At 34.7% G+C, this 21,717-nt stretch overlaps 1 protein-coding gene across 4 annotated transcripts in view; it reads left to right on the plus strand.

The window, feature by feature from the left end:
* The window catches only part of NOVA1 (NOVA alternative splicing regulator 1), a 156,604-nt gene that overhangs the window by 1,693 nt on the left and 133,194 nt on the right, over positions 1-21,717 (plus strand). For all 4 annotated transcript variants that reach the window (XM_069784063.1, XM_069784064.1, XM_069784066.1 and 1 more), the window contains exon 2: positions 771-914. In XM_069784063.1, coding sequence (XP_069640164.1) covers positions 771-914 — 144 coding nt within the window. The remainder of the gene's footprint in view (positions 1-770; positions 915-21,717) is intronic.

The raw sequence follows: 21,717 nt of genomic DNA on the forward strand, positions 1-21,717 counted from the left end.
GTCACCTCTTAAGTGTATTTAAAATAAGTGACTTAGGCTTTTGATCAGTTGGGAAGAATTCTTCTTAATGTCCTTTAATTAATGAGCTTAAAAGAGATCATTGTCGCTTAAGAAGTGCTAAAGGAATGCATCAGGATTACTTAGGCAAGTGATTCCATCCGCACCATGTTGAGTTGTTTTCTTGGCAGTGACTGAAATGCTTGGAATAAAACCCCACATTTTGGGTGGGTTATTTGGTAGCAGAGTAGTCGTTTTGCTCACTTAAGAAGAATGCAGGCAAGAGCTAATTGCTATTCTCATGTGTTTGCTAATGACAAACAAATAGCCCATCAGAATTTACAATTCGTTCCTTTTTAGTTTTGGCATTTCTTTTGCAGTATTTTCAAGCAAGGTTGTAGTTGTCACTAGGCACGTTTTCGTGCAGGGCTTTATTTTTTTTCAAAGGGGTCCGATCATTTCTGCGTGCTGTGCTGCTTACCATTGGGAAAAAAAATTCACCTTTGAAATATAATTCGGATTTTATTCTTATTCTTTTACGGAATTAAGGAATCTATGTGCATTCTTTAAATCTGCTCAGAATAAACGAACGTATTTTAAAATGTCAAAGGCATAGTCTAAACATGTCTTGTAGAATGACGCAACTGGTTAGATGTAGATGCATGAATTGACTGGATGAGTTTAAAGATGTAACATTTTGTTTATTTGTGGGTCTGGGGAGGAAAAATCAAAGTTTGTAAGCCATATTAACCGTGCATATCTCAATTTTTCAGAGGATGGCCAGTATTTTCTAAAGGTCCTCATACCTAGTTATGCTGCTGGATCTATAATTGGGAAGGGAGGACAGACAATTGTTCAGTTGCAGAAAGAGACTGGGGCCACCATCAAGCTGTCTAAGTCCAAAGATTTTTACCCAGGTAGGTGCAAAAATTAGCCAATTCTTTATTTTTGAATCCCAAGGGATATACGTACGTGTCGGTGTGTTTCATGTATTGACGACTAAGCTTCCAGCACAGCTGGAAGCATTATTTCTCAGAAAAGTATGTTGCAAAGTGCAACAGTGAATATCAATGTTCTGTCTGTCTTGGTGTATGGAATGGACTGGGCACTAACTGCTTGAAATATGTTTAAAGATGTTTAAAATGTTTCTGCAAAACAGTATTTTTCATTAACATTTTGATTGCTTTGTTTTTTAGTTTTTTTAAAAAAATAAAAATCTAGCTTTAAGGAACCAACCTGACAGCTGGCTTAAAAATAATTGTTCGTTTGAAGTTTCCAGACATTGTAATGACAATTAAGCTAGAATGAGTAAAAACGAGAGGCCGCCTCTTAAAGAATGGGCCATTTACTTTAAATCCATTATGTACCTTCTTTCTGCTTCACTGCTTTGTTCACTGGCTCTGGAGTGAAGTAAAGAGGACAAGTGCTGCTCTTTAGATATTCTTTATATTATGTTTATCATGATGGTGGAAGAAAACTATTATGAAAGTGAAATAATTTGGATGAATAAAGAAATTAGTATTTTACATCAACTGCATTATATACAAGAAAGAAGATTTTAATATTTGCATATAACAATAATAAATACCTGATTTAGCATTTCTCCTTTATAAGATTTCTGAAGAGGGAGCCTTACATAATTGATATACAAGATTTTAGCTTCTGCAACTGAATAATCTTTTTTTTTTTCCCCTAAAGATGAACAAATTAGCATTCTGTAATTGAACTTTGTTCTTGAGGACTTTTTAAAAACTGATGTGAAATAATATTATAGCTAACACTTTTTCTAGTGTTTTGATTTTGTTATTTTGAAGAATAACTGTTGATTTAGAATTGAGTTGACTAGTTCTTACTTTCTTCTGTTGGAAAAAGAAGAGCTGCTTTGTATTTGATCTAGTTTAACAAGATGACTGAATTCTGCAAAATAGTGAAAGCAGTTGGTGTGGATGTAAACAGAACACTAACATTGGATCATTGAGCTTTCCTGTCCTCTAACTTTAGTGTCAGGCAGAAATGGATAATTTTTTATTAATGGAGAGATTGTGGTCTAGTTACAATGATGATTTTTCATGTGGAAATTTTAATGCACCTGTTGTACATTTCCTTAATGAATGTAGTTTATAATACTTAAATGTCAGATGTTAGTGATGCATGTAGATTTTTCCTGTTGAAAGATACAGCTTATGAACTGATGCTTGTTGTCTTTGAGGGTTTTTTTTTCTTTTTTACTTTTCTTTAGAAAGTTAGAAAAAATGATCCTTTATTTTGAAAGGTGTTAGGGTGGGAAAAAAAAAAATCAATGTAGGATTGTGAAAACTCTTGGAAGAAATAAAAGCATTCAAAAGAGCCTGATTGCAGAATTAATAACATAATCTGGGTAAAGAGCCGCAACAGTAAATTAAATTCACTGTCAATAGATGAAAATGAAATAGATTTTCTGCATTATACATGAGGTGGTATCAGATATGCAAGGATGTTACAGAAAATTGGTGTTTATGAAGAATATTCCAAATACCAAATTACGAGCCTTTTCATTTTACTACAGTTTATTTACACTCACTTGGAAAGGACGCTCCAAGGATTAGATCTTTTGTTCAGTGCTCTACCATAGTTCTTCTGTTTCCTGATTAAATCAGAATTACATATTTTTTTGTGTAGCAAATTGTAAAGATACAGCAGTAGTAGCAGAAGAACCTTTGAAAAATAAAAATTAGCAAGCTAGAATGACATGAGTAAAAACATTTGTGACATAAACATATTCTCTCTTAAAATCAGTAGTAAAAATATAAATAACTAGGGCAGGGAGGCTCAAGCAGTTTCACTGTAACAGGTGCAAATGAAGTTCCAGTTTGACTTCATACAGCGTGCTTTGAATTTGCAACCATGTTGTGTCGTATAGAAAATGAGTGTTGTAAGGAAGTTCGTGACTGACACCTGCTAAAGCATGGAATAGGGATGAGAAATGGATTCCAGTGTGGCTAGCTCTTGTTAGTCTTTCTGTTTGCGTTTGACCACCAGCCCATGGAATTTTTGGAGGTCCTGGCATTCCCTGAGCTGATGGCTTTTGGGTTTCTTCCAGACTCTCATGCTCATATAGCATTAGGGAATACAAACCATGTGAAATAGTTACTATAAAGATACGGTTTATTTTTCTTATAAGGTTTCTTAAACAATTATTCTGTTTTCCCAATAAAAGTCATTTAGTCCATACCTCTGATGCTTATAACTGTAAATGTATTTAATGTACATTTCGCTATGGAATGTTGTCTTGCCAAAGATTCTGTGAAACTTTTCTGTATTTCTGAAAAGTTTTAGCAGTCTGCGTAAGTTGCTGTCTGGAAAGGAGGAAGTTGGTTGTAATACAGAAGTCATGAGTAGTTCCTATGATCTAATAGTGTTCTTTTTTTTTTTTTTTCCTCTGTGATATAGGACTTCAGTATGCAGACTGATTTCTGTTGGAATTATTTTTGTGCATCAAAAGGTGACATAATTACTGAAGAATTATATGACAGCTCTAATTACAAGAAATTGAAGGAAAAAACAGCTTTTCACTGAACATTTTAGTTTACAAAATAGGAAGCAGTACATAAGTACATTACTGTCCACTGCAGTCTTATTTTTTGAGTACAAAATTTATTGTTCTCTTTTCAGGTTACCGGCTGACTTTTTCTAATTGTCTGGACTTCTGCGATTTGACTTTGGTTATTGTTCTTAGATTATCTCTGATTCTTTTCTGTTCAGGGTTGTCCCCCTAGATTAGTGGAAATGAAATTAAAATGGCAAAATATGCCCTACTTTTAAACTAATAGGTGCTGATCCTTTCTGCAGAGAAGTACAGAGTGTGTATTGACTAGTAGGTTCTGGTCCAAAATTTAAATACAGATGTAGCCATGCTACTTTAATATTAATGAAGTGAACTTCATAAAGAAAGTGGCTGCTGTGGAGCTATTTTAATGTATGGTTTTATTTTCAGTAATACAAAAGAGAGTCAGTATTTCTGTGGTATTAAGCTCTCATTGTCTTATCTCTTTCTCCATTCTGAATTATAGTGAGTGCTGGACTGAAAACTGCTCTGGACATATGTATTTTTTCCATTGCGAATGCTGGCGCACACTCTCCCTTTCTTTCTCTCTCATGCAGTCTTGCTCTTTCTCTGTGTTCCCACCCCAGTCTCACACATACACACATGCATACACGCACAAAATTATGTTACATCGCATCACGTTGTTTATCTTGCAACAGGATCTTGCCTGGTCTGAACTGGGTGCTTGAGTGAATATGAGCTCGGTCAGTGTTTTTCAATTTATTGGAATATGAAGTCATATGTGTACTGAAATTAGATAATATTAAGAACAGAGATTAATAAAAACATAATTAAATGGGGATAAGGTTTTCCTGCTTTTAACAACAGATTAGCTGTGTTGTTTTTATAGCAGATTTTTAATCAGTAGTGATCTAAATACTTGGAGAATACAAAAGGTGGGAGTTTCCTCCCCCGCCTCGTATTGACAGTGTATGAAGTGTTGTGTGGCGATGTTATGTTTTTACGAAGTGACTTGTATTTGAGATGTTTTGTGTTTGAAGATCAGATTTTTCTGAAACATTCATGTATTATGGGAGATAGTCTAGCTAATCTTTGTGCAAGTGCCTTTTGAAAAGTCTCTTATTCTGACTCTTAAAAACCTTTCAAACACATTGAATGTGTTACTTAACACAACTTTACAGGAATTTATAATTAATAAGTTCACTTTCTAGTTTCATTACTCCTCTTAAACTGTTAGGAAGGGGAAAGGTATAATATGTCAAGCTTGAGTCACCATTATTATTTCCTTTATATAATAAAGGAATTGTCATGTTAATTTATAACTCTTAAAAATAACCTAAAGTCTAGTGGGGAAAAGAATCTGTTTTAAAAATCAACACTTGAAATAATATCGAAGTGAAATACTGCTTTTTCAGCTATGGAAGAGAAAAAAGAGTAATGGAGTTAGAAGCGAGAATGGTGTTAGTTATTAGTTGTCTGTTGTCATGGTTCCTTGAAGGTGGTTTGTCATACATCAATAAATGCATCTCACTTTTATTCTTGATACTTCTAATTTTTTTCTAAGGTGTTAACATTAGCTGATTAGAGACTTCATAAGTAGATATCTAAGATTTTCAGATTCTTTTGTAAACATTTACTTACATGAGTAACTTTGGGGATAATGGGACTGAGGAAATGACTAAATAGTGAGTAGAGATTTCAGAGCTGTGTACGTTTGTAAAGTAATCACTGGAATCACTGATCTTTCTACTAGTTTAAAAAAAAAAAAAAAGACCAACCACCAAAAACCCCCAAGTGTTGATTGCCAGCTGTTCAGAGAGATAATTCTCAGTTGGACAGTTGTCTGTTGCCTGGTTACTGGAACAGAATAAAAAAAAGTTGGCTTGTTAGCCAGCAGATCCTTAGTATTTTACATTTAAAAGGAAGCTGAAACTGAATATGTAACTTGGTATGATCTTGAGATTGTTACATATCTAACTCGCCCAGTGTATCATTGCTTAACAGCTTCTCATTTGGTAGGCTTAGAGAAATTTTGAGTGGAAGTTTAAGTAGAAATTTTGCACTGATTTCTTCTATGTGCAGGGACTTGCTCATGTTAATGAGTGAATAAACTTTGACGTAGTAAATGGCTTTGGCTTGCATGAAAGTGCTGTGTCTTTGTCTTGTATAAGAAAGGTTTAAAACAACTTGTGATAGATTTGGAATGGTTAGTCTAACTTTAGTAAATGATACAGACTAACCATATGTGCACTTGGTTGGCAAAATAAAGAACAAAGTGAGGATGGCTGTTATCACGGGGAAATGCCATATTTAATAATTTTCAACCTTTAACTGTGATTGCTTTTGACTAGTTTTCAATATAATTGAAAACCAAATGATTCTTAGTAATTAGAAAGGTTATGTAGGTGAAAGTCCTTCTAGTAACAGTGTGTTTTTTTGTTAAAGTTGAGATTTCTGTAAAGCAGTTATTCATTAAGAATATCTATTTTCTGGACTAATGCATTCTGGAAAAAAAAAAACCCCAAACCTAAAAAAAAATAGCCGAAGTTGGTATGCACTGAAAATGTTAAATTTTCCTCTTTCACAAAGTTTTAAATTTCCATACAGTACTTTGATGGTATTTTGCAGATAGATCAAAATTTTAATGGATGTTTGTCAGAACGTAGGTATTGGAGCTACTATTTTAAAAATACAAACAGGGAATGTCTGAGTCTCTTAACTGTTTTCCTCTTCTCCCTTGTGCAGTAAAAGAAACATGTTTTTGCTTTTCTTAATGGGTGTAACCTGTAACAAGCAATACCTTTTTCAAATACTTTTTGATCTTGTTTGTTCTTTAATTAATTGCAGTAACTTAGATACTGTCATCAGTAGTTGACCACAGAATTTATTTCGTCAGTGATCAGTAGCGTTTTGGCCAGGGGAGAAAACCTTGGATTTAGTGAATTTGTCAGACTGGCTTTTAGAAAAAGAGCATAGAGGGATTTGGGTGGAGGGCTTGCGCCTGATTGCTGTCTCATTTCTGTCTTTGGACACAGCTCTAGCATAAAGTTAGGCAACATCTGTAAAGTTTTGACTGGCAAGCATATTGTTGCAAATTGCAGCAGGTGAAGTCAGCGTTGCAGTCCGTCTTAAAAAGAGGTTAGTTTGGTTTTTAGCATTTATCAGTAGGCCAGTGGGAGTTAATGACTTGATGAGGAGTATGGTAGTTGTCAGTTGTCTAGTGTTGGAATGCTGCAGGTAATTGGGCTGGACTGGTGAGAGCTGTGGCAGTGTGCTTCTCACGTTGCACTGCAGCTGCTGTTGATCTTAATTAATCTGACCCTCAGAGGCTGCAGTGTCATGGTATAAAATGCAATACATACTAGAAATGGAAAGGCTGCTTTTTGACTCTTGTTGATGGTAGTGCTTCTTGGTAGGCCTTTTGGTTTTCTGATTGTATTTGTTTGACACTAGCATAAAATTCTTAATGTACTTCAATCTAAAACTGTAATACATTTTTGCTGTTTATCAAATGTATCTGATAAGTAATGAGGCTGATAAACATGTTTTTGAAATGTCACTTGTAATGGACTTAGCAAAAACATTTGTGTTTATTCTGACAATAAATACAGTTGTCTGTAAATGAGAAGAGTTATATTGTTTGTGTCTGGTGTGAATTTCTGGTGTACTGTAGTATGCTGTGTTAGTGGGGTATGCTTGGTGCTTGTGCCGGCTAGCTCAGAGTTGTGATTCTTGTAAGGATTTCTAGTAACATGGAAACATGTAAAATTGAGAGCTGGTATTTGGTAGTTGGAATACATGAGTGTGCTGTTCATGTGTGAGACTATTAATTTACTGTAGGTATACTAATATCTTCTGCCTAACTGCATGACATGGCTTTAGGAGACTATGAGGTTCCTTACGTTCACTGGTATTCAGGGCGATTCTGTCTTTCTGTCCCCCAAGGGAAACATCAAACCAGAGTTTAGCCTAGAGATCTTTTAAATGTTACATTACAGACATATAAGGTTCTATTCCATCCTATTTTTGCTTTGATTTCATTGCATCCCAATTTGTGACTATTCATAGCATTATAAGGATTAACTGCATTGCCTGTATTTTAATTTAAAAATAGAGAAATGATTGTCAGAATACTCTGTTTTAAATTTGCCGTATATTTAATAGACATATTAAATATTTTAATACATAATAAAATGACAATTATCTAAATTCCCATCCCCCATATTAACTTGTTTTCACTTTAACATATTAGATAATTAACTATGGTTGAATCTGATTGGGGTTTACTTAATATTAAATGTGCTGTTCTTGATTATTGCTAAGTATTAAAATTCATTTGCAGTTACTTAACTGGTCTGAATGAAATGTCAGTTTAAGGCAGTATTTGGAAACTGGAAGTTTCCAAATGGAAACTATGGAAGTTTCTGTGGATTGCTATGGTTTCTGTGGAAGTCTACTCCCAACTGTACTATGCTAACATGCCTTTGTAACTTCAAATATGAATGTATCACTCTTTGCTTGAGCTAGTTATGAGCAATACTATTGTGCGTTGCTCTTCTCGACTTCTGAATTGAAATAAATTTTGTGTAAGGTTTGTGTGTTCTGCATAATTGATGGACAAAATTAAGTCTCCTTCATGAAAGGCCAGAGAACATAGGCTGATGTATGAAGTAGGTCATGTAAATAACTAGATGTGACCAGATAGCACTTGAAAGAATAGTGTATTAGGGACCAGGTTTAAAGTTATATCTTGGTGACATAAACGATCTGGGGTCAGATCCCTTGTAAGTGAGGAAGAGATACCCTTGTCAACTTAAGTATATGAAAGTGATAATGTAACATTAGCATTTGTTGGATATAAAGAAACATGAATCTCAGACAAAATTTCGTATTTGCCTGGTCTTTTAGGTTTTGATTGTGAAAAGACTAAACATCTGTTTTTCATCATTGATCTCTCACTGCATCCTGCAGGGCCTGTCATCTCAGCATTGACAGGATCAGATGAAAAATACAATCGATGTGTTGACATTTTTTTGAGAATCACTCAGGTAAGATTACTTGTTATACAGAACTACAGTGAAATTCATGGCTGCTGCTAATGTTTCACCAGTTGGAGCCTTTGCATTCTCAATCATTAATTAAATTAGATACTGAGGTTCTCTGCATGTTCCCTTGTTTCTATTTTAAAAGCACTTTTTGTGCCTTGCTCAGTGCCATTTAACTCTCTTGTAATTTCCCACATAAAGAGCTTCACACATTTGTACTATTTTCCCCCACTTCATAGAGTGGCACCTGTTTGCTTGAAGCAAGAACCATAGTGCACACCTCCAAAGGTCTTGGAAGATTTGTATGTACATGTATTTTATTTTATTTTCAAGTAGTGACTTTAGTTCTTTTTAGATTCTTCATTGGCAATATAGGGAAGAAAATTCTCTGTAGAGAACCAGATAATCAGAGGCAGCAGTAATTTGTCATCTTCCTAGTGTGTTCTAGAATCCGATTTTCAAAGTGTACATCAAAAATTACAAATATTTAACTGAATATACAACTGTGCAGTCTTTATTTTTATAACATAAATTATTGAAAATATTTATATGAAGTCATGTACTGGAAAAGTAGGAAATGGCACGTGTCCATTCAGTTGGCTTTGTTGAGCATCCAGAGTGCTTAGAGAATTAAAATTGTATCAGAGTGTACTCCCAAAGAGTTGGGCAATGAAATATCATGGCTTTGAGGAAAACGGGAGAAGACCAGTTGGCCCATATGCTGAGTTGGAGCTTGATCTAGCTGAGGTTTACATTTTGTCCCCATCTGTAATCTGGCGCTGCAGAAACGCCAAAGTGTAGGTAGGATAGCGTATAGTAGTAGTAGTAGCAGCAGCAATTCAGATGCTGCAGCAGATACTATTTTGGCAGCGATATTGAACTGGAGTTATAGAATATTTATGTTTTATTGTAATCCGGCAGCTACCAACAGTTTTCCTGAGGAACACACACACAAAAAAAAAAAAAAAAAAAAAAAAAGAAAAGGGAAATAGGTGGCTTTTTAGCAGCGTATTGACCTGGATTGGAAGAAAACGTCTGTGGAACAAGAGAGGCTCTTCTGTCATTCTGTCTGTGCTGAGTTTCAAAGGTCTGCAATGAAACTCTGCTACTGGATGCCTTAAAGCTTTATAAAAATGATTTGTTGCAATGAGAAGTGTTAGAACATGTATGGGGTTTGTTTTCTGTCTTGCATGTGTGTGCACACTTCATTCTTTGTATGTCTTCTACTTAACTGTATTAGATGAACACTTGGCAGCTCTGTCAATCTAAAGTAAAAATTGGATTCCCCAGGAACTCCTTGTAATTATATCACTTCCCAACTTCCGCATCTTCTACTATGCAGTGCAGCACACCTAAGTCTGCCAGTTCTTGTTGTGATTACTCTTCCTCATTACTCAAGCAGCATATAATTTCTAGCATAGTGAAATGCTTAAAAAAAAATAAAATAAGGAAGTGTTAACTTTACAGATTTTTTTTTCTTTTTAAGGGATATAAGTTTTTGTGGTTTTGTTTAGGTAGTAATGCCAAGTGCTCATCTAGTATTTGCACTGCTTTTAACAATAATAAAATACATACTTTATAATTTTATAAGCTGTCTAGTTCTGTATGGATCTACATCTATGACTAGCTGTTCTAGTAAGTGCCAACATGATACATAAAATGAATAAATTCTATTTTTCTGATTAATTGATCCCAAATAACCAGAAAAAAGATGGGGCAATTTTGTGCTATGAGCAGGTAAACTCTTAGGATTGGACAGGAAAGAGCCTTTATAAAAAGGAAGTTACCTTGTGTACCCAGTAGCTCTTAATTTTTACTTGAGTTGATCATGATTTCTTTCCCTGAATAACTAGTATTCAGAAGAAGGAAAACAAATCCTTCCTCAGATAGCCAGATTTTAAATCAAGTTGTTAAAAACAATATACTTAAGTGTATGTAGAAATCCACATGTAATTGGTGGCCTCAGAGCTTTAGTCTTGCATGTTCTTGATGAGAAGATCAATGAAATAGGTGGCTATATTTGTCCTCCTTTAGCTTTCCTGTACCTTTTAAAAACAACCCCCTCTCAGTTTATGCAAATGTTTTATAACCTTCTAGTCTTAGAGACATAGAGTGGATAGTGGTAGCAAGATCAGTGTTTGAATTAAATATTTGTACCTAGTTAAATTTAATTTTTATTTCAATTTTCAAATGGTACTTTGTTGATTAGTAACTAATAATTTTCTTGTTTCTGTATTATCTTTTCCAGTGGATCATGTTTTTGATAGTACTTACTATATGAAAGAATGTGGGTTTTGGTGTTCAGAAGTAGTTCCAGTTCTGTCCTTCACACTTAATTAGCTTAGCACTTTCTGATTTGGAGGGTGCAGACATGAAAAGGGCACAAAATTTAGTCATCCGAAATTGTAAAATAAATACCTTGATTTTTCCCTTCTTCAACACACATGCATATGCTCATAATGAGGAAAAATAAACCCCTCGTTGTTTATCCACTTTTTGTCCTTTTTTGATGGAATAACTTATTATGGTGCTTAAATGGCTACCATGCTTTTCAGTGTTGGCTAGTCCAGGAACTTAAGTTTCATCATGTGCAAAATTCTTTTCACGTGTTTTCTTTTGTAAAGAAGTCTCTGCTTGTAAATTTTGGCAGCTTTGTATTGGCTGTCTGAAGATCATTGATTTTTTTTTCCCATTATTTATTTAAGTATTTGGCTTTTTACTAGAATGGCCAGTTCTGTTTTGGGTGCCTTGTTTCTCCCAGTACAAACTTTTAGAAGTGATTGCAACAATTTACTGAGGGTTGTGGTATTTCAACTGCAATTAAAATTTAATGACCTTTTCCTAAAAATATACATATAGTTAAATGGGCTCCGAAGATAATGCAGGGAATTTTTTCTGTGATATGTTATTGCATAGGAGATCAGAATAGGTGATTGTAATGCTCTCGGTAGTGGCAAGCATGAAGGTGTCTTAATTTGGGTGGCTTTTCCCTGTCAAAGATTCTATGAAGCCACAACTAAGAAAGCATGCAGGGCTTTTGGTGTAAGCTAGTGTATGTTAGTAGCACTGGTTCTGTGTGGTGAGGTTTTCATATTGTAAAGTATGCTTACTGGGGAGGTGCAGATAAGCTGATGATGGCTATCTGATATTCAAGTCAAGTGTGCTTAAAACTAAAAGTATTTCAGAAACTAATATAAATTTCATATTTGTAGTATGACTTACTTCAGTAGGTCTAGGAAGAGCTGTAATGTTGCAGTGCTAATTTAGAGGTAAAAGTGCTATTAGTAGTTATCTACTGAATTGTAATGCAGTTTATTGGCAAACCAAGGGAGAATGATGGCGTGTTTTATATGAAGTGATCTCAGTTTACGAAGAAACAGATGTGTGAACTGTAGTGTGGATTCAGATCCATAGATATTCTGGAATCCTTGTAGGTAAGTCTCTATGTAGAGGGAAGACCAAGTTGCCTTAGGACATTTGAGTAGACTTTATTTATCTCTCTGTTTTGAATAATTTTTAAAGTTTCACTCTGCTTTAAGCAGGTTCTGTTGTGTTAATCCCTTTAGAGTGCAGCAGTTTTCACATGGCATTTAAATGCTGGATTCTAAGGGGATTATCACTTCCCCAATTTCTTTTTCCCTTGCTCAAAAGCAAAAGATGGTTTTCATATTGGATTTCTGTATAGATGTTTCTTCTGTGTAGAAATAACTTACTGGTGTTATCTGCTTGAAGGTGTGGGATGTCCCCTATGTTTGTCCCCTTCCATGGGGCAAATTGAGGAATCTTGCTGGACAGGCCATCTTACAAATGCGGAAGATGGTTAGAAAGATATATTTCATTCAAAAAAATACTATGTGTTTGCTGCTTATTTGGGAAAAAGCCAGTGATTCAGTCTCAACAAGTATTTAATTTCAATTTTTAATCTCCAAGTTATTTTTTAGAGCTCTAAGTTTTCCTTCTACAAACCTTTAAATTCTGAATCTCAGAATAGTAGTTCAGCATGTTCTAAGTGCTGGAAAATTTGTAGTTTATTTCGTAAGCAGTTTAACATGCATATATTTTTACTTCCACTTTTATACTTGATGTTCAGAATGGAAATTCTGCCAGTAAATTATAACCATCACTCTGAATTTAGATTTTGTTAAGTAAAACTTCCCATTTTTAGATAGGGTGAAGATTTTGGGAAGTAATCAGTCTGACAAATTGTTTCCCATTCTTTGTGTTTCTCGAGATCAAATATTGTACTGAAGTTGAGCATTTCTTGAAGTTGTCCAAACTTTTTATATATGCGGGTCAGTAAAGTGAGGTACAGTTCTTCCATCTTTCCACTGCTGATGTTCTATTACTTTCAGCAAAAAAGGAATACAAATTCTTTTTCTTGTCCCTTAAGCATAAGGGCTGAAAATGAGAATTTCTTTCCTGTTTGCCACTGCCTCCCAGGAAAGTGAGTGGAGACACTCCTACAAAGGCAGTAAAATTACCAGCAGTTTCTGTATAAAAACATTAATTAGGTAAGTACTGAATTTATGCAAGGTGGAGTATGCATCCAGTCTACAAAGCCCCATATTGGTGTGTTTTCACATAGGGATAAATCTGTATATGATTCCAATTTAGGTCTTTTGGTAAAAGACTTCTTTCTTTCTAACAGTGTTCCTTTTTCTAGCAAAGGAATGTATGTTTTCCTGGTGCTTCTCTAGGGTAGTTAAATTTACTACTGCCTTTTTCTCTAAGGAGGGATGTATTCTCACCATTTTCTAGCCTCGCAAACAATTGTAATTGAACTTTTCTCAGCTGGATAGAGCTGCTTGAATCTGTATTTGGAGGTGTCTTTCTTCCTACATTCTGTTTTAATATAATCAAGTAAATGATGAATACAGAAATAACACATGTGCTTTGGTGAGGAACATGTAGGATGCCTTTTCAGTTAAAAACAGATGTTTATCAAAAATAGGTATATAATACAGATTATCAGTATGAACTTGCCAAGTATACACGTTCTCCTGTTTTGGGATAAGAGTTTTATAGCCTTTTGTTTTAGTTCATAGTCTCTTTGTAAGAAAAATCACATTGTTTTAAAAGTTTCTTTCAATTCTTAATGCAAAAATGCAGCCCTTTGCTAATGCCAAAAGCAGGACAAATGATAAAAACTTAGTGCATATAATCAGTAGTGTTTTGTAATTATCTTATTCTTTGACTTGCTTAAAAATATGGCCAGATTTTCTGATATTAAAAGAATGATTCTGTGTCTTTATAGACTAGCTTTTTAATATATTTGTAAATCTGTTCAGTAATTCCACGTAGGAAAATACTGGCTTTATGTTAATGTATTCCAGTCTTGCTAAAAGGTCCATTTTAAGAGAAGCGTTAGATCTAATCCAGTTTCAGGTACAAATCCTCTTCAGACTAAACATTTTCTGGAATCTGTTTCCATTTGCAAATAAGTGCTCTTGTTACAAGCATTACATTTTTTCTTTTGTTCCAACATTCTTGTTTTATTTTAGATTTGAAAGGTGGAAATCAAAATTTATGAAGTGTGGAACTGATTGCATTGTCAAAAATTATCTAAACAATTAGCAGGAAGGATTCTGTAGTTAAAGTTCTAATCTGGAATGTTAAAAGGCACAGGTAAACTGTCGAAAAATAAATTCTAAGGAAATATTGGCATTTTGACTTAAAGTAGTAATCATGAAGTCAAATTGTCCTATTTTTGTGTATTACATAAAATGTTTTGACTCATCTTTTAGAAGGATTATTTGGACTTTGGATCAGGGAGGAGACTGATGAGGTATGTATGGAAGAAATCAAATATATGCATCATTCTGCTTTTCTGTAAGGAAAAAAGTTGGAATACTTAAGGTTTTCCTATGTTCTGGATAGTCCAGTTGTTTACACAAGCCTTTATTATTTAAAAAATCCTGCCCTGATTTGTTCATTGAAAATGAAAATCTAAGAAAAGTTTTGGTTTAGTGTTCAAATTCTAATGCTTTTCAAATTTTTTCAGCAAAAACTTAAACATTTTTTGCATGTGTTTCATTTTGAGCTTAATAAAAACGTTCTGTAAAGGTAGTTGCAGACTCAAGGACTTGATGCTCATTTAAAAACAGATGGGAAAAAAATGGGGAGGCACTATTAAACTCTTGTATGTTTGTATTTATAATGTAATCTGTATTTTTAGAATAAGACAGCATGTTCAAGTATATCTTGATATTGTCTGCTTTCTGTTGAAATGATCAAAAATCCTATCTACAGTTTGCAAGAACTGAGGGAGACAGTGGAAGATGCAGTTGATAACTGAGTGGCATATCTTTACATTTATTCTGTACTCCTGAACAAAAACCAGAAGTATTTGGAATGGCTGCTGCATAGTTATTTGGCTACTAAGGTTTTAACTGTTTGTTTCCATGCACATTTTGATTTTATTGTATAAAAATACATGGTCCTGTTTGAGTTGCAAAAGCAGAGATTAAGATTATGTAATTTTTCATGGTAATTATGTGTGAGCTCTTTGCTTATTTACGCAAAGAAACATTAAAAAAAGAAATCCCTCTGAACAGCTGAAGTGACACCGACCACCAGCTGTGGAATCTGAAATCAAAGATTTCAGGGCATGATTTGTATTAAACTGCAATTAGAATGTATGATTCTGCAATAGCGATTGTTCTGAGTGAGGTCAAATTGCACATGAAGAAGGAACACAAGTGAGGTCTGTCTTCACTGCAACTGATGTCTGCACACGTGCTATTTCACAGTATTTTTTAATCACATGAAAAACTGGGAGAATGACTAATTTGATTGTTTTATTTGTCCATTGTCAGTTAAGACTTAGTATGTCAGTAGGTGAATTAAAGACTTGAAAGGGAAAATAAAAATTGAAAATACTATCTTTGAGAAACTTATTTTTAGTATTCATTTTGCACCTTAAAATTTTACTGATAAGAAAGCTAAATCATTACTAAAACATTAGAGACTTGTTCTAATGTATTTTTTTCTCTTTTTTTACATGTAGTGTACTGCATGTTAAAAATACAGTATTGACCTACTGCTATTGTAAAAGACAGCATTTTCTGTTTTCAGATAGAGTGCATTTTGACACATTGTTTAAAAACTAGAACAGCTCTGCATATGAAAACACAAACTGTGATAATTAGATAGATATGCCATATGTGATAGTTTAAGTTGGCATATATCTCAAATGGCATGTTTAATGTAATGTATTACTGGAATTTGTAATTTTACAGCTGAAAGCTGTTAATTCTTTTATACTGACTCCTTCTCATGAACCTGTAGGTAATGATGGCAGACCTTTTTCTTTGCAAAGCCCTGCTTCTCAGAACTTAAAACATAGTTATAAGCTGCTGTATTTTTAGTGGAATATTTGACTTGTGTGTATTCCCATAATATTTTAGGTATTTCTGACTACTCAGATTTCTGTAACTTTTTTTAATAATGATACAGTTAGCATTGGGGGATGGTCAGAACGCTGTAATAAAATGTCTGTAATGAGGAAAGAAGGAAGGTCTGTTTTTTCACATAGCCTGTTTTCTCAGTGCAGAACTTCCTCACTTTTTAAGTTAAGGCAAAAAATATTGTCAACCCTAAGCACTTGAGAATTGTTAATGGTGGCTAAAATCCTCACACCTGGCCTTTCCACACTGTGCAGCTAGACAGAAATCACTGGTCATGCGACAGAAATGTCAAGGGAAGAAAACAAGACTTCTGAGTACAACTGGGTATGGTTGGGATGGAGTTAAATTTTTTTTTCACAGCAGCTTGTGTGGTGCTAAGTTTTAGATTTGTGACCAAAAAAGCATTGACAACACGCTTGTGTTTTAGCTGTTGCTGAAGAGTGTTTGCACAGTGGCAAGGCCTTCTCTGTTTCTGACTCTGCCCACCTCCCCAGCGAGAGATTGGGCCTGCACAAGGAGTTGAGAGGGGACACGGCCAGGCAGATGACCTCAACTGACTAAAGCTATTCCATGCCATATAACATTGTCCTAGCAACAAAATGGAGAGGAGGGGGTTTTAGATAATGTTTTTCTTCGAGAGTAGTTGGGCAGTGGTCTACCCGTGGGATGTGGTGAGTGATTGCCTTTGCATCACTTTTTTTTTTTTTTCCCCTTCTTCTACTTTTCCTTCCCTTAAACTATTTTTATCTTGACCCATGATTTTTCTTGCTTTTGCTCTTCCTATTTTCTTCCCCCATCCTGCTGGGGCATGGCAGGGGGTGGTGAGTGAGCAGCTTTGTGGGTTTAGCTGCTAGCCACGGTGAGCCCACCACAGGGATTACTAACCTTTTTGTGTTGTGTAAACATTTTGCCTTTCTAAAAATGTAGGGGAGGAACCCCCAAACTTCACTAAACTTTGTCTTGGTATACTGGCAGACACTGCTAAGAGTTATAGAAATTAATTGAGTTTACAGCTCTGGATGCTGGTTAGGTCTTCATCTGTGTTCCCTTACATAGGTCATTCTTGGGGTGCTTCTACGTTGAGTGTTCAAAAGGAACATAGCACAGAAGGCAACTGAGGAATCTTTTGGGAAGCTAATTCAAGTGAATTGTTAGAAAGTAGGTGTGGAAAGGACCTCATGGGTTAGGGAATCCAGTTCCCTACTGTCCTTCCAGACAAACCCATAAAATTTCATATTCCTAGCCCTTTTAAGGCCTTCCCCCTGCCCCCAAATTGAGGTGATGCTGCCAGTTCCAAGCTCCCAAACAAGAGAAATGCAACGGAAAATCTCTGAAGCATCTTTACACACTGAGGAGATGTCCTAAATGAAGTAGGATGAGGATGACAAAGGAAAATGTACCCTATGAGCTTGGTGCCTATTTGTATGAGACAATCAAACAAGCTGGTGGGAAGGTAAAGCTTTTATAGCAAAGTAAAGGGGCTGTTTCTTTTTCCTTCATAAGGTAAATGTAATTTAGTTAATGAAAAGAAGTGCTGTCCTTTTTTGACAGAGCTGTTAATGGGACATCATACTCGTACAATCCTGCTCTTGGGTCATTAAGTCCAATTCCGTCTTTTTGCAGGTAGCTATAATTCATAATCCCAGTCTATGGAAGTGCTTTTTAAGACAAATAGGAACTTCTGAAATGGTATGATTTCATTAGCACTAGGATTTGCTGCTCACACAGTAACCTTTATTCCTGAAAGTAGGCATGACTCCTTTCAGAAAAAACTCGTATTAAGCTAACTTTTTAGCTTTGACAAGTTCTAATTTAAGAGTCAAGTGACTCCAAGCATGGTGTCACATGAATATCTGGTCAAGTTCATAAATTAATAATGTGTGAGTTGAAAATTAGTTTGGTTGGTAATGAAAACTGTGTTGAAATTAAACATGGCCTTCTAGGCAGATCAGTATTACCTTTAAACCAACCATACTTTCTGCTAATTTGCATGAGATTGTGGTTATATTTTCATTCATGTTCTGTATGCTTCTCAGACATTTTCAGGCTGGATTCCCTTCTATGTTTTTTTATCATAATAAAAAGTTGCATATGAAAAATGCAGCCAGTTATCTCTGCCCTCCCCAAGCCTAAACCAAAAGAATGAAATTTCAAAGTCAAGTAGGTGAAAGCCTTCAGATTTTTAATTTCCTGTTGTTAATTGTATCTCTTTTGTACATCGAAAAGCTGTGGAAATGGGTGTATAACCTTGTAACTAGATGCTAAGACAGGTGTATGTGAACAGATTGGTGAGGAGGAGAGGAGTGTTTAGTAGACAAGATGTTTGAAGAGCCTTGCCTTGTTCAGCTCTTTTACTGTCATTGACTGTAGCTACTCTGTAGCCTCCCAGTGATTGCTTCTATGGTACTTACTACTGTGGCTGCTTTGGCAACATAGGTGGGGGGGGTTTACATTTGTTGCAGTGTTTTTTGTAAGGCAGGCAGGCAATCAAAGCACTGTTTTTTCAACTCTAAAAATTCTGCCCCATTTAAAAATATTTTCATGGGATGAAGTAGCTGCTGCTCTAGCTCAGTCTCAGTGGGTTTTAAAATTGGGCTTTGAGCATTATCTACAGTAGTCTTTATAAAAAGAGGCAGAACTTCTTATATTGGAATGGCTGTTGCATGTTTGTGAAAAATGTAATAATTAGGTCATTTCAAAGATATAAGTGCCCACATATATGCAGTATGGTGCTGCATTAGATACATCTTACCTTTCTGTTCTAGAGTTCTGTTATGACTTTCTTATCATTTCAGTATCCTTTGCCTTTTCTTTCTTGTTCACAATGGTTATATTTTTGGTGAGACCCACTCTGAAATTCACAGAGTTTGCCTGATTTACAGACTGATGATGATTTCTAGAAAAGGGACAAGAAAATGCAACTGGAAAGAGAAAGTGGTTTCAAATACTTCATCCAAGCAATGCTTAGCTGTTTGATCTCTAAACTCCTTGGCTAAAGATTTGGGAAAAGTTACTAACTTTGAGTCTCAAGAAACTCTGTGTAACCTCAGGGATTTTTGTGAAAGGAGAAATGGAATATTGAGAGGGTTTTTTGATTGCTCTGGGCCCATGATGAATATTGCTTCATTAAACCTGAGGACTGGGGAAAGTTTTAGTTTTTAGACTGCTTTAGTATGTTAGATATGAGAATTTTTTTTTTTTTTTAAATAAAAGAAATTTTTGTTTTTAAAGTAGATTTCAGTAACAATACTTTTTCGTAGAGGTCAGTAACTCTTTTTTTTTTTCTTTTTAAAATAACTTTGAATTGGTTATCTTAAATTTTAGGAGTGACCGTAGCTGTAGTTTTTATCAGGCTGTAAATTTCTATGTGTAGTTGTGACTTTTGCTTCTCTTGTCCATCTAAATAGTAACAACAATTGCTGTCTTGGTAATAGAGAAATTTTATTATAAAAATTTATAATAAAATCTGGTTTTAGGTTGTGTTGCACTGTTCTACTGTACTTGTAACTGAGGGGCTATTAAGTCTGGATACTTTAGTGCATACCAAAGTTTGACAGTTCTAAGTTCCTACAAATTTGTGTAAGAAGTGGTGCTAAGACCATTTTTACACTTGAAACTATTTTACAGTTCAAGGTTCCCTCACAATATGTGCAAAGTGAGATGGAGTACGTTTTGGATTTCTTGCCAACAACCTGATTCCTGCCTATTTCCTGAAGAACATTATTGTGTCTTGACTAAGCACATAGGAACCCTATAGGATTCCCATATTCTGTCTCCTGTGGAAGTGCAGAAAAAATTCTGTCCTTTACACCAAGGAATTTACCTCCCCAGTTACTGTTTAGGAGGTGAGAACAGTTTTGGAATTAACTTCGTGTAGGAATGTGATGAGTATGTTTTATGTACACACCACATTTTATGTGTTGGTATGATGTTGGATGAAAATTTATAAATGTGAAATGGTATTGTTATAAGTCTATTTTTCTAAATTAAAGTTTACAGAATTAGTTTGATAAATTTTGTCATGAAAATTTGTCTCTGAATCAAAAAAAAAGTTAGCGGCTTTCTCTTTTTTGAAGAACCTACAAAATTAATAAAAACTTTCCAATTACTATGTATATGCACAGCAGATGTGTTTTTAACACTTTATGTTAATTTTTAGTTTTTAATCAACAATCAGTAAGTAATTACTAAGATGGTGAAGTTGTTTTGTGACTGTCACTTGATCTTGCCTGAATTTAGAAGCTTTTTAAATGATAGAAGATATTTTAAAACATGTAGAACTAAAGCTCATAACTCTATTAAAATGTATCGATGTGGGGAAGGACTACCTTTAAATATTTAAACTGAAAGTGGAGTCTGTTTTTTTCTTCATAAGTTTTCCTAGAAATCTTACCAAAATAATACTCTCTACTTACCCTTTCTTCTACCCATTCTTTTTTCTTCATCATTCCCTATATAATGCAACAACCAACATTTTACTTCCTAGAATACAGTTGCTAGTAAAAGTTGAGAGCTTTACCCTGTTGAAAGTGGTGAGCATCTTATGCTCTAATTTTCTTGCTTGTACTTCCTATGTATGTTTGTTCATTGGTCTGTGAACTTTATTTTCTATGCAAATGCTAAACAGAGTTGATTTTTAAAAAGTAAGCTGATCCCCACTTGTGTCCTAAAATGAGCTGTGGTACTTTTTGGAGTTGTGATACTACATTTCTTATGCCTTCTTCTTCCCTTCTCCCTTCTCTCCTGCCAGTTTTGAAGAACTTTTCACCTATCTTTGAGAAAATTAGATGCAATTACAAGTAGAGAATGGTTCTGAATTTAAAATTGAAAAGCATCTGTTTCAGAAGCAATTTCTTAATTTAAGTGTACGTTTTATGTAGTTGGTCATGAAGAGCTCTTATGTATGAGCAGGGAGAAGGTTATACAAATAGAGGAAAAAATCACATCAGGTCAAATGTGTTAATTTAGGCCCTGAATATTCAAGTAAGCAAGGAATTATACATTACAAATCTGTTTCTTGGTGGATCTGTAAGGTTATATTTAAAAAAAAAAAAAGTTTGCAGATGCAGCAGATTAATTTTATTCCAAAATTATGCTTTACCTTTGGTTCTTGGTAATGCTAGCTCAGAAACAAATAAGGAATGCTACTTTTTTTACTGTGGACATAAGAAAATGGCCTTTGGAAAGTTAAGGCAAAACTGATGTACGAAAAAGTATAGCAAATTTGCATGTTAGTAAAAAATTACTTTCATGAAAAGATCAAAGGACCTTATTCCTAGTTAGAAATGGCACTGATAGATTACTTGTCCTAAGTATTGTTTTCATAGTCACATGCTGCTACTAGAAGGAATGGCATTTGTCTGTGATATTGAGGTGCTTATGCTGCTGTACCAGTATTGTACTTGGCTTGTATTATTTTTCTCTATTATTGGTTTATGAGCCAGTTTTGAGCTTAGTGGTAGAAGTTACTGTTTTCCTTTATTTTTATGTGGTAGTTTTGAACAGTTATAAATTAAATTTGGTAGTCTATCATATTCAGGGTGTTTGTAAATTTACCAATTATTTCAAACATTAGTAGTGCAAACTTGATGTGACTAAAACCTAGGATATTAGCTGTAAGGATTCTTGTGTTGCAGTGCAGGAACATTTATCAGTACCTACTATTTATCGAATATTTGTTTACTATCTCATATTCTAATTTACATAACTAGATGCAAATGTATAC

The sequence above is a fragment of the Haliaeetus albicilla genome, chromosome 5, assembly GCF_947461875.1.
Source record: "Haliaeetus albicilla chromosome 5, bHalAlb1.1, whole genome shotgun sequence".
Classification (NCBI taxonomy): domain Eukaryota; kingdom Metazoa; phylum Chordata; class Aves; order Accipitriformes; family Accipitridae; genus Haliaeetus; species Haliaeetus albicilla.